The 16,956-nt window shown below is 34.5% G+C and overlaps 3 protein-coding genes across 3 annotated transcripts; all 3 read right to left on the reverse strand.

Annotated features, from left to right (window-relative positions):
* Positions 1-6,139: 6,139 nt before the first annotated feature.
* Positions 6,140-11,405, reverse strand: HELRODRAFT_189312 (hypothetical protein; the record flags this gene model as incomplete). The annotated part of the gene is made up of 8 exons (XM_009027496.1): positions 6,140-7,484; positions 7,573-8,186; positions 8,482-8,679; positions 8,912-9,458; positions 9,809-10,188; positions 10,378-10,521; positions 10,700-10,898; positions 11,302-11,405. The coding sequence occupies 8 exons, from the start codon at positions 11,403-11,405 to the stop codon at positions 6,140-6,142; spliced, it is 3,531 nt and encodes a 1,176-aa protein (XP_009025744.1).
* A 433-nt stretch (positions 11,406-11,838) lies between these two features.
* HELRODRAFT_163697 (hypothetical protein) lies at positions 11,839-13,261 on the reverse strand (the record flags this gene model as incomplete). Its single annotated transcript, XM_009027497.1, has 2 exons — positions 11,839-12,896; positions 13,204-13,261. The coding sequence occupies 2 exons, from the start codon at positions 13,259-13,261 to the stop codon at positions 11,839-11,841; spliced, it is 1,116 nt and encodes a 371-aa protein (XP_009025745.1).
* A 158-nt stretch (positions 13,262-13,419) lies between these two features.
* Positions 13,420-16,614, reverse strand: HELRODRAFT_185092 (hypothetical protein). The gene is made up of 6 exons (XM_009027498.1): positions 16,402-16,614; positions 16,229-16,279; positions 15,980-16,103; positions 15,789-15,913; positions 15,464-15,582; positions 13,420-15,231 (listed from the first exon to the last, which is right to left on the reverse strand). Exons 1-6 carry the CDS (start codon positions 16,454-16,456, stop codon positions 15,094-15,096), a joined length of 612 nt encoding a protein of 203 aa, XP_009025746.1. The 5' UTR covers positions 16,457-16,614; the 3' UTR covers positions 13,420-15,093.
* Positions 16,615-16,956: the final 342 nt, after the last annotated feature.

Consider the following 16,956-nt stretch of genomic DNA (forward strand, 5'->3'; position numbering starts at 1 on the left):
ACCCACACACACCACACATGTGAACTAAAAGATCTATCAAAACAAATACGAACAAATGAATGAACGAACGAATGAATGAACGAACGAATGAACAAACGAATCAATGAACGAATCAAATAAATGAAAAATATTAGTAACTCAGTTTTTAATTATCACTTTGCAAATAAAAAACTCAAAAGAGACGCTTTTATATATATGCTGTGTATGTGGTATGTGGCCAAACCACGGACTGCTGGAAGCGACATCGTGAACGACCGCTATGATCGACTGGGACACGAATTAAGGAAAAGCTAATAATAAAGACAAACTATATATATATATATATATATATATATATATATATATGTTCGAATTTCACAAGATTATATATATATATATATATATATATATATATACATTTGTGTGTACAGTTGAATGTATTTCAAAAATGCAGCTGATAATTACAAGCGATTGTTGCCTTTTAAAGTTAGTTTATATAACAACAAAAACAACAAGAAATACAACAACAACAACAATAATAACAAGTCAACAACTATAATAACAACAATAATAACAATAATAATTAATAGATACAATGGATCTCTCTCTCCCTCTCTCTCTCTCTTTCTCTGATTTATTCATTAGCGTTTGACTGTTTGGCAGTTGGGTAGTTGTAGTAATAGTAGCAGCAAAAATACTAACACTACTAGTAGCAGTAGCAGCAGGGATAGTAGTAACAGAAGCTGCGGCTGTAGTACGAGTAGTTGAGCGGTGGCAGGTATAAAATACATCATAGTAAATGATGCAGTACTAACAATATAAGTTCGAATGGTTGTAGTGACGGTAGTAGCAGCAGCAGCAGCAGCAGCTGCGTCAGTAGTAGCAAAAATAGTAGTAAATGTATCAACGGTAGTTGTAGTAATGCAAATATTCTTGTAGTAGTAGTAGTAGTAGTAGTAGTAGTAGTAGTAGTAGTAGTAGTAGTAGTAGTAGTAAATGAAGTAACAATGTGGATTAGAAAATTAGAAACATTAAGTATTGCAATCATCGCCAGTCATAATAACGTCTTATCAACAATAAGATAGAATAAGTAAATGATACACAAACACACACACACACATACACACAGATATTCCCAACAACTTAGCAGACCTCTTAACATAGCTTTAAAAGACTATTTTAAAAGCAATGTATAGGTTTATATAAAAATAGGACGCATTCAATGTAAACTATTAAATAGGAATAAAACTACACACACACACACACACACACACACACACACACACACACACAACAACAACAACAACACACGTTTAGACGGCATTTTCCCCGAGATCGGGGGTTGCCGTTTGGCTACCTATGATGAAACCGAAATACCCCTCGACGCCATCCACATCTGTCACTCGCCTCAGTATCACGCAACCCCGCTTTCACCCTGTCCTTTTCCACCTGCTCTCTCCATCCCAATCGCGGACGACCCTTTCCTACCACTCCTTCAACCTCGAACTCCAACGTTCGCCTAATCCCGACTCTTTCATCCCTTCTCAACACATGTCCATACCACCGCAATCTCGATCTCCTTATCAATGTCACAATGTCCTCATTCAGTCCCATCATTGACATCAGCTCTGTACTACTCCTCCTATCCTTCACTTTAACCCCACACATCATCCTCACCATAGCTCTTTCAGCCCTCTGCAGTACACTTTCCTCCTCTCTCCTCAACACCCAAGTTTCACCACCATATACCATCGCTGCTCTCACACATGCTTTATATACCCTCCCTTTCATCCTCACTGACCATTTCTTTCCACACAATACCCCACCCAGTTCCCTAAATTTCATCCATCCCACACGAACTCTAGCCGTAACTGCGCTCAAACATCCTCCATCCGCATTCAGCTTATCCCCTAAGTAAACAAAGCTTCCCACTCTTTCAATACCACCACTCAACCCCGTCCTTGCGTCCGTCCTATTAATCACACCATGAACACATTTCTTACATTTGAACGTGCCTTCCACCTTTTTCAGTGCCCCCCTCAAACCACTACATCTCTTATGCACCCATTTCTGACATCCTATACACAACACCGAGTTAGCCTTCACTCTCCTGTCACATACCCCACAGGAGTCTATTTTACTTATCACTCGCTCCCCACCTTCCCCACTCACCATTACCTTCGTCTTACCAATATTAACTTTTAACCCTTTCTTTTCAATAACACTTTTCCATCTGTCAAATTTTAACTGCAATTCTTCCATGCTATCAGCCATCAAAACTAAATCATCTGCATACAAAATCTCAAACAACAACCCCTCCATTATGTTTCCACACACAACATCCATCACAATTGCAACCAGAAACGGTGATAACACTGATCCTTGATGCACTCCTACCTTAACACTAAAAGCGTCCGATATCCCCCTTCCAACCCTCACCTTTGTCTTTGCCCCTTCATACAGCTGCATCACAGCTTTAACAAGTCTCTCATTCACTCCTTTCTTCCTCAACGCCCATTCAATGACCTTCCTCGGTACTCGATCAAAAGCCTTTTCTAGATCCACAAAACACATGTACAATCTTCGTTTCTTCTTTCTATAATTCTCCTGCAACATTCTCACCATGAACAACGCATCCACCGTTCCCCTACCAAGCATAAACCCACACTGCATTTCATTAACTGTCACCATACTTCTCAACCTCCTCTCAAGCACCCTCTCCACTACCTTCATTCCGTGCTCTAGTAATTTCACACCCCTATATGACCCACAATCTCTCACATCTCCTTTGCCCTTATACAACGGCACCAACACACTGTGTCGCCAATCCTCAGGTATACCTTCATCATCAAACATACTGTTAGCAATTCTCATCATAACTTCAATTCCTATCACCACACTCGCTTTTATATGTTCTGCCGCCACTTCCGAAACCCCTGCAGCCTTACCTAGTTTCATTTCTCTAACTGCTTTCTCTACTTCCTCCATCGTCACCTTCTCTATAGGTCCGTGTGTGACCGCGGATTCCACATCTCCATCCCACTCATTCTCTTCATTCATCAACCTTTCCATATGAGCTTTCCACACCTGAGCTTTTTCCTCCTCATCTATGCACAACTTGCCAGATCCATCCCAAACACATCCATTCCCTATAACATCTTTCTTATCCCTCATTGACTGCTTTGCTACTTTGAACATTTTCCTCGAACTCACATCAAATTCCATTTCCTTCATTAACCTATCTGATGCATTCGTCATTGCAGTTGCCACTGCCTGTTTTGCAACCTTCTTAGCCTTCCTATACTCAGACTCCGCTTCCTCCGTCATGTCTCTTCTCCATACCCTAAACCTCTCCTTCTTGACTTCCAAAACCCTTCTTATATCTTCATCCCACCACCACGTCTCACCATGCCTACACTTTCCTTTCGTCCATTCACATACTTTATCTGCCGTAGCCAACACACAGTCCCTGTATCTCTCCCAAACATCTCCATCCTTACCACTCTCCCAATTTTCAGCCACCTTCACTTCATATATATATATATATATATATATATATATATACATATATATATATATATATATACATATATATATATATATATATAAAAATTGTATCAAGAGTTAGAAGAATGTTAAAAATGTTTATACAACCATTTATAAAGACATGTAAAAATTTGTACCTACGTAACAGAAAGGTAATAATTACATAATTGAGTTAATGTTTCAATTAATTAATTACTTAATTAACAAATTAATCAATCGAATAATTACAAAACAATCTATAATGAATGTTTGTAAACCGACTAGAGCTGTCAATTGCAACGGCATGTGATAAAAAAAATACACATTACAACAAATTACACACACACGAACACACTCACTCATACATACACTCACATACAAATATGTATAAAATGAAATTCAATGAATGACTTTGTTTCATCAATCAACCAAACAACCAACCAACCAACCAATCAACCAACCAACCAACCAACCAGCCAGCCAGCCAACCAATCAATCAATCAATCAATCAATCAATCAATCAATCAATCAATCAATCAATCAACCAATCAGTCAATCAATTAATCAACCAATCAATCAACCAACCAACCAATCAATCAATCAATCAATCAATCAACCAATCAATATGACTAGCATATACGATAAAAGCCGAATCAGCAACGATTGAATAAAATCAAAACATAAAATTATTATTTTTAAAATGAACTCAGCTTCAAAAAATTATTATCGAAAAAAAAAATTTTTTAAATTCACGATGAGAAAAATTAGCAGTGTAAATATATTATTGATTTTAACAATGCACATGTATGACTAATAAGCAAAAACAGACAGACAGAAACAGACAGACAGAGAAATAAAGAAACAGACAGACAGAAAGATAAAGAGACGGACAGACAGACAGACAAATAAAAAATTAAAATCAATCAAAACACACGCGCACACACACATATAAATATTTATATTTGGTTATTTGTCTATATTTTTTTGGTAAATTCCTGAAAATAGGTTTACCATCTGGGAAAACATAACGTATCTAATGAATGAATAAATAAATATTTATGGCAAGAAATAAATACATGTATGTTAACATATCGGGAAAAAGATGATGGAATGAATGGAAAAATCTTTTGGTATAAAAACGAATAAAACACACGCACGCACGCACGCAAACAAATATTCATATTACACATGATCAATGAATAAATACTTTCTTTATTAAAATATTAAAATGAAATATAATGTAGAAAGTAAAAGTCCTCTAAGACGACACTACATAAAAAACAACAACAACAACGGCAATAATAATAATAATAATAATAACAGTAAAATAATATAAATGAAAACAGCAGAACGAATAGACAGATTTACGCGAATCTTTCATATAAAAAAAAACTCTTTTTGAAAACTGGAATGATCTGGAAATGAAACAAAAATTTTAACTGTCACCATTAAAAATTTGAAACAACAACAACAAAAACGGCAACCAAAAACATTACATCAGATCATTAAAACAATACAAAACATAACATAGAATGGTGAAACAAAATCAAAATGCTTGCAAATTCATCAAAGTCAGCCAACAGTGTTGTTTAAGCTTCACATATAAGGGTACGTGTGAAGAAGTTAAATAAACGAAGCAACAGCAAGATTTAACCGAAATAAAATTAATAAAACTAAAATAGGTAAATAATTAAATAAACATATAAATAAACTAATATTCGAATATTTCTTGGAGTATGTACATACGAGCAATAAATAACATGCTTATCAGCGTAAACGTCTGAATGAATGAATAAATTGAATGATTGAACATAAATGTCCGTAGAACTAATTGAACAATTGACGTTAAAAATTGAAAAAATTTTACTCTTAAAAATCAATTCACACACATACAGACACACAAACACACAGACAGACACACAAACACACGTCCATTTACTCCAAACAACATTCAATGTTTAACAATATAAATGTACTGAAATGTATGAAAATAACCATCAATTCATTCGACAATGCTACAGAGTGTTTGTAAAAAAAATGATAAAAAACCAACATTAACACCAAAAACTTCATACACAAAAATTGCTAATTTAACCTTTTTATACAAAATCTCATTAACATAATTTATTCTCAAAATTCTTTCATTGTCATACTTTTAATACAATTTAAAATTCTTGAGATAAAAATAGCCCCAATCAAAGGAATACAGATTATTTGGGAATAGACATCATAAAAATACTGAGAAATAATAACAATATTATTATTTTTAATAATATCATTATAGATATTATTATTATTTTTATTATTATGAATGAGGTCGAGAAATACAAAGTTGGTTGTCATCATAAAACTTCTTTACTATAAAATAATTTAAAAAATACTTTGGCTACAGATGAAAAAAAAAATCTGGTACCAATTAATTAAACAATAATTGCCCAATTAACTCGTTAATTGATTAACAAATCAATCAATTCTTTCGCTATTCAATGAATGAATATAATATATGCACTGTACATTTATAAATAGATACAAAAGTATATATAATGTTATACATATTTATAATTATTTATTTATATATTTATTTATATTTAATATATATTTATTTATTTATTATTTATTAATTACAAAAGACCGATCAGGCAGATGTTTCCTTCAGACTCTCTAGATATTTAACAAACTTCTCCTCCTCCATGGATGCACACTCGAAGTCGACATCAGAGCCACTGGCTGCAGCAGCCTCTTCAAGTCTCCTGATTCGCTGGGCTTTCCTCGAAGCTGTGAGCTCACTGGCTGATGACTTTTTAAGCCACACCTCCTGCTGTTGCTGATTGGTTGAATTCATCTCATTATTATGCATCTCACTGGAATAAACTCCTCCTCCAGCTCCCATTAACAGAATGTTGTCATTTGTGGATGTCATCAGATTGTTGTTGTTGTTGTTGATGATGTTTGTGGTTGGTGCGGCGGAAGATATGATGCCGTAGTTGTTGAGATCAGTTAAAAACTTTGCCTCGACTGAACTGCTGTTGTTGTTGCTGCTGGTGCTGCTGACGCCATGAACACAATTTATAAGGTGGCCGCTGTTAGTATTATTCAGCAAATTATTATTATTGTTGAAGTTGTTATTCTTCATTAATATACTGCTCGTTTGGGGCTTGCTATTCAAATTGTTAATGAAATATGCATCGGGTATCTTGGCGGCCATGTTGGATGAAGAAGATGAGGACGACAACCGCATGGATCGGGCTGGTTTTGGGGGAACGGGAAGCCGAAAATCTTCGGCGGATGATAGGGTTCTCCTCTTGTCACTGGTCCTAAGATGGTGGTTCTGAACAAGATGGCTGCCGTTGTTGTTCTCACTGTCAAGTTGTTGTTGATGTTGTTGTTGCTGCTGTAATAGTAGCTTCTTCTTATGTCTGTTATGTCGACTCAGTAGTAGCATTTGTTGCTGCTGATGTTGAAAATCTCCGCAACTTTTCTCACTACGCTTCCATTCCCTAGGTGGCAGGGGAGGAGGTTCATCACCACAGATGCCATTACCTCCGCAGTTGACACCACTGTTCAGACAGCCACCCAATCCTCCTCCTCCGCCAGCGGCACTCATGGAACTGTTGAAGTCTTCTTCTGGCATTAGTGTTGCCAAGCAAGTTGTCTGCACCAAATTTTTCTCTAATGTTTTGTGGCCGATCCAGACCCAATCATTTTCGACACCGCATACCCCACCGCTACCAACCCCGGCACTGTCCTTCACCTTAAGTGTACGCCTCTTGCATGCCGTTCCAACCACCCAGTGGATGAGCAGGCCAACCACTATGACGCAAAATATGACCACTGCAACGAACATGGCCGTTTCAAGAGGTGTGATGTTGCGAATTTTCTGGTAAGCATTGTTGTTGTTGTTGTTGTTGTTGCTGGTCAATTGAACGTTATTGTTGTTGCGATTAGTTGTCATACTTTTGCGGTTGTTGAACAGCTTCTTACTGCAATTAGTAGCAAATTTAATTGTTATAAAAAACGAAATGCAAAATTTCAGTAAAAAATAGTGATAAACCAAATATAATGAATCACTTGACGTAGGAAAGATCATTCCTCTTCTCGTTGAATCCTGCATTCTCGCCGCCAGTATCCTCCTCCTCACCGTCGTCAGTTATAAATGACGATGAATTTCTTTCACGGTACTTGTTAGTCAGTCTGTCGAATATCAATGAATCTATCATGAAGTCAGCTTTCCCTTGGGCCAATACTACCTTTCTGACTGACTGAAACAACGTCGTCGAAGATGACGAAGACGGGGATGGTGAACATCTATCAGGAAGTGTCGGCGAAAATTTGGCGTGCACAAACGAATGAGTGAAATATTTAACTTTGGTGATGTCGGCTCTGAAGAACTCATTCAATATTAACTGGGGTATGATGTATGGTTTTTCTTGGATTTTATTATTTCTATTATTATTATTATTAATATTATTATTATTATTACTACTACTGTGTTTGTTGTTGTTTTTGTTGTTTGCATCGTAGCCACCACTGTTGTTAGGCTGTTGAACTTCAATGAGGACGTTGAACAGTTCATTTTTGCCATCTACACCCACGTCATCACTGACGTAATCATCTTCGTCATCGTCGCCGTCAAGATCATCATCATCGTCGTCGTCGTCATCATCGTCGTTGAATATCTTACTCTGAATGATGTTATTGTGATGGTGGTTATCGTGAAAGTGTTGATGGTTGTCGTTGACTACAAGTTCAAGGTTGAATGTGTCTGGGTCCAGACATCGTAGGGGAAGTTCTGTATTGTCGTCAAACACCAGACGCACGTCTAAAACACCTTTCTGAAAATATCAACCAGCCAAGTTACTGATAGGAGTTGTTACTCTCCTTAAGATTTTAAATAAGATGCAATGCTATTTACAATAACCTCACCATAATTTCAATTTGTAATATTACAAACTGTAATAAGATAAGCAAACCACGAACTAGAGTATAGAGGTCAAAGGTGTTGGAGTAAGTGACCCTCGCCAGAGGTAGCCCTACCTGATCATTTATCGAATCAAAATCTTCCACATCGACTTTGATGTCAGTGACCAGGTTTGCAGCCAACTTCACAATGCCTACCTTCTCCATTGTGACTCGAAATGCTTTCAGGCCAAGCAATCGACCATTACCCGTTTGTAACTGGGTAAATAAATAAGGAACCTATATAGTGCACTATTTTAATCAGAAATGTATTTAAGTTTTCATTTGTACAGCACCAAATGCATAGATTTGAAGGTGTCAAGATTTAACTTTCCATAAATACATAGCACTGCACGAGTATGACCGCAAAGCAATGCCTCATCATCGTACATGTTAATAACAATAAAAAGTGATTGAAAAATAAAATGCTAGAAAATTTAACATAGCCAACCTGGATTTCAGTTTTTCCAGGCTTCAATCCTTCAAGTACGACGGATTCACCATATTTCACTAACCGAGCGATGGAGGAATTTAATAATTTCAATTTATCTGCTACCAGATGAGTAACTCGGAACATGGGTAGCTTATTTACTTGAATTATAATATTATTATTATTATTATTACTACTACTACTACCACTACTACTACTCAGATTATCAGTGCCACTAACACCATTATCATCATCTCCATTGCCAATGATTATATTAACATTATCATCATCCTCATCACCATCATTGTTATCATCGTTATCATTACTATTATTACTTCTACTACCACTACTGCTACTGTTGTTAAGATTGTTACTGTCAGATGCGGTCTGGAAAACATTTCGAGGGTACAGTCGATGAGTGTTGCTGTTTTTTAGGGAAGTGGGAGGAGTTATGGCTATAAAATGACAGTAAACCTCAACTATTGATGACTGGAATTTCGGCTGGCAGGACGAAGACGATGATGACGTCGTTGATGATGTCAACGAATCAGCAGATGATGTTGTAGAACTGGGAGAAAAAGTTATAAATACGGTAGGGATGGTTGAGTAATTTTTATTAATTAAATTAAATTAATTAATTAATAACTAAATATATATTATATTTGTATTATCAACAACTGCAATCAGCTATCTCACCCATAACACCATTTTTTACTACCATTTTTATAACTTAAATTATTAATTATTATATTATAATTATTAATTAATTATAGTTATTAAATTAAATTATTATAATTATTATTAATTAATAATAATTATTAATATTATAATTATTAATTAATTATCGTTATTAAATTAAATTAATTTAATAATATAAAAATTAATAATAATTTTAAAAACAATACAACAACAACAAACTTGTATGCATTAACAGTGACATTGTTCACATTCCACAAACTCAAGACACTAATTGTCTTATTTCTATTGTTGTTATTATTATTACTATTATTATTATTATTATTACCGTTTTTATTGTTGTTTAATTTATCAAAATTATTAATAATATAATTATTATTATTATTGTTGTTGTTGTTGTCATGGTTTATCTTCCAGCTAGCAATGGAGCCTAATTTATAGTCTGATAACTTGATCTCGACGGGGAACTGAGGGACCCAGACCTTGACCTTGATCAATTTAATATGGCGGTCATACTTGCACGTTATGTTGAGAGACTCCGAGCCACTTGACATCTTGTCCGTTAGCAGCACTGTGCGCATCCCTGCTGGAGACTCTGCGATCTGTGGGGATGAGTTAAATGTTAGTTAGTAAGTTAGTTGGCTGGTTGGTTGGTTGGTTAACTAAATTGACTGACATGTTCGAAAGCATGATGAAGACACGATGCTGACAGATTTAAACAAAAAATTATGTTTCTGAATGAGTGAGTGGGTGATACATAATTTATAAAAATCAGCAAATGATCTAGTTACCAAGGCAACAGAGTTATCAGCAGACTCGCATGTCGACTTGGAAGTGATGTCATAAACCTTTCCAGAGTATTCAACAGCATATATCTGCAGTGGGTAATGAGTTGGCGAGCCGGAGAGTAGGGCCGTGTTAATCATCTCCGTAGTCTGCAGAGTCAATGAAATGATTAACAGCATAAGTAATAATGACGAGAGCAAGGCAAATAACACATACACCACACACACACAAGCAAACATAAAAAAACACAAACCCACACACAAACACTCATAAACACACATATAGGAAAACATACACACAACCAAAAACATACAATCACAAACATACCTTGATGACAGGAACAATGTAATAGATAGGGTCAGAGTTGAATGGTATCTTGAGAGTGATCTGGTTTTTTATGGTGTTGGTGGTAATGACGTTTGTGGTGTTGTACTCAATGTGGAACATCATTTTTATCATCTCCTGTGTAGTACTGACAGCGAACCTCTCATCTATCTCAAAGTAAAGTTCAAATAACTCCAGCGGTCTGTTCGTGTGTGTGTGTGTGTGTGTGTGCAACCATACGTTAGGTATTTGTTTGTGTGTATGTGCACGCGCGTGTATGTGCACGTGCGTGTATGTGCGTGTACAGACATGAAATGCATACATAAGAATGAACACATCATAAAGATGTTCACAAGTCAAAAATCATGCGCAAGAATGTGAACATCATAAAGATGTTCACATTCAAAAATCATGCACAAGAATGTAGGTACAACAACAACAACAACAATGCATAAAATACTGTGCATGCATAAAGTGAGAGAAAGAGAACCAGAAAAAGTTTATAGAAAGAAATATGAGTGAAAGAGAGAAAAGGTATACAAAAAAAAGAGTAAAAGAGTGAGAGAAAGAGAGAGGAGAGAACAAGTAAAAATTGTTGCACTTACACTACACTCCTTGTATAATTAGGACTGGCTCTGCATAAAATCCTAGATGATGAAGATTTAGGATTGGTCTCCAGTTTGAAGTGCCAATTATGATTTGCTGTCATTTGCGATGATGATGCTGATGATGATGACGATGAGGAAAAGGATGACGATGATGAAGATGATGATGGTGGTGTTAAGTTTGATGATGTCAATAATGAGGTAGCTGCAGTTGTTGATGTTGGAAGTGGTGACGTCGACGATGACGAAGACGATGACGAAGAGGATGATGACGATGACGAGAGTTGATTTTTTTCATGCAGTGATGCTATTTTCAGTCCAGTCCTACCTTTTATTCTGTTCATTTGAGAACAAAGAGACAGATAAAAAGTAATAATAACAATAATAATAAATAAAAAGTAAGCATGCTAGCAATTTTCTTAAAGAAAACAAACAATGTGAACAATAAAAAAATATGTACTGACAGAAAAAAAACTTGGAGTGACGTGAAAATGAAAAATTGAAATTCAATATGAAATATATAATTAAATTAACAATTTAACAAAAATAATACATGAAAGAGAGTATTGACAATGTAAACAACAACATTGAACATCTGAGACCAAATGCTTCGAAAGCCAACAAAAACCCTACTAACAAAACATCGAAAGCAAGCAGATTGGAATCAGGCTGTAGTGTGAATGGCAGTCGAAAAACTGAACCAGGACTTTGAGGAAGTGTCGGGTAGTTGATGACAACATGCTGGTCCTCCAAGACTCCTATGTATGGTGACATGTCAGAAATTAGGTGGACATACCCGAGAGCAAATTTGGGAGTCGGTGAGCCTGGAAATTTTCGATCGTGAGGACAAGATCCTTCCTTCATTGAGTAAAATACGTTGAGTTTGTGTTTGTACTGTGAATTTGTGGTGCTTGTTTGGCGATGTTTGTGGTTGTCTGTGTTTCTTGACAAGAAAGCTATTGATGGCTTTGCACTTGGTTTGTCAAATTTAAAATTCAAGTTCACATTACTGTCTGATGTATCATCACTTTTGTTGATCTTATTTGATGAATCACTGTTTGTACTGCCCCTTAGTTTGTAGTTAGGATAGGACCACCATTTGTGTGAGAGTGTCACTTGGGCTACACATGTACTTGTTTTTGGCATGTTGATTTCACAATACGAGGTTAACGTTTGGTTGTTTCTTACTGCATGTGCAAACACACAAAACGTTCTTTGAGCATTCATCTTCAAGTACTCCTTCTTATCTAAAATATAGTTTGGTCGTCGATCCATGTCAGTTCGATTGACGTGGAATAAAACCCTCAACATTTGTCCTGGATTTAATTCTTCAGTTACCAGGTGTGCACTAATAAAACATTCATTAAGTTGATGGGTGTCTGCTGTAGTCTGAAACAAGAAATCTGTTGCAATAGATGGCATGGGTGCCCGGGCATCCAAAATGCCATAACTGGCCTGTATTGCGGTAATAGTGGGAGAGGCGATAAAAGAGAATTCCTCGTAATTTGGTCTGGTTTCGTTGTTTCTAAAATCTGATTTTTGAAAAATTCCATCACCTTTCCCATCCAAGTACAGGTTCAAGTAACTAAATGAAGCTGCGGGGAAATAACATTTGAGTGTAACCAAAAACAAGATCTGAACTTCAAATTGAATTGAAGTCGAAAAAATAATCTACCATTTAAAATTTTAAATTAAATCAAATTTAAGAATTTAAAATAGAATTGAATTTTCAATGAAAGTAAAATTTTAAAAAGACATCATCAACTTTACTAACCATTAAAAAAACACATTACACAGAAAAACTTTAAAATCATTTTAAAAACGTGGGTACAATACGAGATGACGACGACTTGTTAGGTTACATTCTACATCTTCCTGCCTAAAATCAGTTCCTAAAAAAACCATCATCTAGCCCATTTAAAAACATTTCATTAAAAAATTTCTCACAACGAGTGCGCATGTGTAGCAAAATAATTTAGTGAAGCGCCTAATTTTTAAAAATCAGTTTCTGTTTCAAACTGAACCCAACATATCTTGACAAATGAAACCAACATTTAATTTATCAACTTCTTTTGGAATCAGTCTCAAAACTCTTAACTTAATTCGATTGAATTTTATTGCATTTTATTGAAAAAAGTAGTAAAAATTAACTGAAATGTTGAATACAAACACCGTACACACGGAAACACACAGACAGGCCGACACAGACTACTAAGCTGACTACGAGAAAAAGCATTAAAATGAAAGATATTTCACGTGAACAAAAAATTGAACTATCGCACACGCACACAAAAACAAATTCTTTCCTAGTTAATTAACCAAAATTTCTCTGAAAAAACTCACGTTCAAAAGGCACAATACCATCAAAATAAATAAGAATTATAAAAAAAAGCATTAATTCATTTTTTCAAACAACAAAAAATAAGAAAAAAAAGCAATCACAAAAGGAGTCTAAAACCGCATCAACCTCAGTACAAAAAAGATGGAAAGATGTATGTATATATGAATGCAAAACCAAATGATAAAAATATATAAATGAAAGATGTCTAGACATGAATATTATTTCTAAAAAATTGAAAAAACAATCAAATAATAAAACAACATGGAAAAACCGACAGAGAGAGGAAACAAATTATAGATAGAGACAGGAAACAAATTGAAAAATGAAATGGAACAACCGAAATGTACATAGTTTGGAATGAAGTAACAAAACGTAATGAGGGGTTAGATAGTAACCAAATGTAATGTATCCTATTTCGTGTAATGTATTTTAATGTGAATTATTTTAGTGATATATAATTTATTGTAATGTTATTTAACGTAATGTAATAGAACGTACTCTAATGTTGTGTTTAGTAATAATGCTAAACAATATAAAATAGAAATTTAACAAATACATAGACCCACACACACGCAGGCACACACACACGCACGTAGGCACACACGTACATATACACGTACAAAAACACACATAAAAAACACAAGCGCACACACATAAAGCCATACATAGACAAACAAACATATAAATTAATATAGCTTCTTTTACAAAATATTATATCTGATATTAATACTATTTACTACTGTCAGTAATCAAAAGATATCATATTATCAACTGCAGTCCATAATTAAATAAACGAGTGAGTGGATAATATATCTCGGAATAAATTTAAGTTTAAATACTTTACGTCATTATTTATTACAATTCACTTTTCAACGAACTCTACCGTCATATCAGCGCGCAGGCCAGGCCATTATTTCAGTTATAAAATTCATGTACATAGACCAAAACATAAAAATTAAATTAAAAAAAGATTCAAATAATTTAATTTTTTTTATCTGCGTGTGTGTACGTGTGTATTTGTACGTGCGTGTGCGTGTGTATGAATAGTGAATGTAAATACAAATATTACATTTTTTTGATAACCATTAATTTTACTACAGCACTACAATTAGATTTGATTTCATGTAAACGAAGAAATGAATCTATGAATGAATGGTTAATTGATCAAACGAAGGGATGAATGAATGAATGAATAAATGGATGGATGGATGGATGAATGGATGGTTGAACGATTGATCGAATGAACAAAATGTGTAAACATAATAAATAAACGTATGGCAGAAGTATATAAAAGTTACAAGCTATATAAGTGAGTAAAATACGAATGAACAGGTGAATGAGCAAACAAATGAATGAATAAATAAACAAACGAATGAATGAGAATGATTGATTGAATAAACGAAGGAATGAATAGTTGATGAAATGAATGAAGAATTAATCTTCACACACAGTCAGCACTTTTTCTGAACTCTCTTCTTGGACTTAGGACTCTTAGATGTTAACTTGATGGACTCAGGCTTGCTGTTATGTTGTCTGGCTAGTTGGTCCTTCTTCACCTTCACTACCTGCTTGGTCAGTGTTTCGAAGATCTGAAAATTTAAATTTAAATTTAATTTCAGGTCCCTCATTGGCACTCACTCACTCACTCACTCACTAACTCACTAACTCACTCACTCACTCACTCACTCACTCACTCACTCACTCACTCACTCACTCACTCACCCACCCACCCACTCACTCACTCACTCCCTCACTCACTCACTCACTTATTCATTCATTCATTTGTCCACTCATTCATCCCTCCATCAAGAAAATAAATACCTCAGAGATGTTAGTGTTATGCTTAGCACTGCATTCAATGAATGGTAGGTTGAGATAATCGGCCAGATATTTCAATTCTTCCCTACTAACCTCATGGCACGAGTCGATCTTATTCCCAACTATAATTGGAAAAGTAATTGATTGATTAATTAATTAATTAATTAATTGATTAATTGAAGAATAAACAAATGGATAAATAGTTGAATAACATAGTCCTAATGAATGAATCACTTAATAAATGAATTAATAAATATAATAAACAAATGAATAAATGGAAAACAAGACGAATGTACGAATGAATTTATGAATAAATAAGCTAAAAAACCTAGGATCTTTGGTACATAATCACAGTTCTGATCGATCTCATACAACCACTTCTTAATGTTAAGAAATGATTCTCTGTTTGTTATGTCGTACACCACTATGACACCATGTGTACCTCTGTAATATCTAATACGGTGGTGATATTTATCAATTATAATTAAAAAAAAATAAAAAAATAATTAATTAACGTACGTGGATGTGATTGTTCTATATCTTTCCTGGCCAGCAGTATCCCAAATTTGTAACTTAATTCTCTCCCCGTCTAATTTGAGCGTCTGTATCTTGAAATCGACACCAACCGTTGAGACATAGGAACCTTGGATGGAAAAATTTAAAAAAATTTGCTGAACATAGAAAAAAAATCTGTAAATGTGTAAATAATGTTTGTTTTTACTAGCCAGTCTAGTAAAATTTTAAAATGGTGAGTTTTTTTTTACTTACTAGGAAAAGTGTCTACAACAAATCTTTGTAAGATGCAACTTTTGCCAACACCTGTAAGTAAGGGGGTGGGGAATAACGAGTGATTGATTAATTAACGCCTTTTTTAAATTTATTAGATTAAAATTAAGTAATTAATTGAATTTAAATTAAAAAAAATTAATTACTTAACTCACCACTATCTCCAATGATTAGAAATTTAAAAAGGTGATCATAATCTTTCGCCGCCATTCAAGCAGGTTGACTTTGCGATGGTGGTGGTGGTTGGGATGTTGTTTCATTTAAAATTTAATTTGTCTATTTGTTATTTAATTACTAAATTATTTGTTAGTTAATTAATAAAATAAAATTAAAAAAAACCGTCGCTATAATCAAAATTAAAATACCGCAAAAATGTAAACAACGAAAAACTGCAGTGTGGAAGAGAAAAAAATATAGCGACATTTCGGTCTTTTACCATTTAGTCCTTGTTATTATACTAATAATGTAATAATATTTTACTAATAATTTTACTGATTTGTAACAAAGCTTTTCAGCGGTAAACTGTAAGTTTTTCATATTCAGAAAAACTCTCGTAATAACTTTCGTAGCTACTCTCGTATGATAATTTATTAATCCATAATTAAATTCCTTGTGATTTTGTTAAAATCTGGCACCTTGTAGTGGTTGAATTATCTGATCGATTTCGTTGAGTTATAATGACTTAACTTTTTCTAAAATTTAGTGATCGT

The sequence above is a fragment of the Helobdella robusta genome (assembly GCF_000326865.2).
Source record: "Helobdella robusta unplaced genomic scaffold HELROscaffold_5, whole genome shotgun sequence".
In the NCBI taxonomy this organism is placed as follows: domain Eukaryota; kingdom Metazoa; phylum Annelida; class Clitellata; order Rhynchobdellida; family Glossiphoniidae; genus Helobdella; species Helobdella robusta.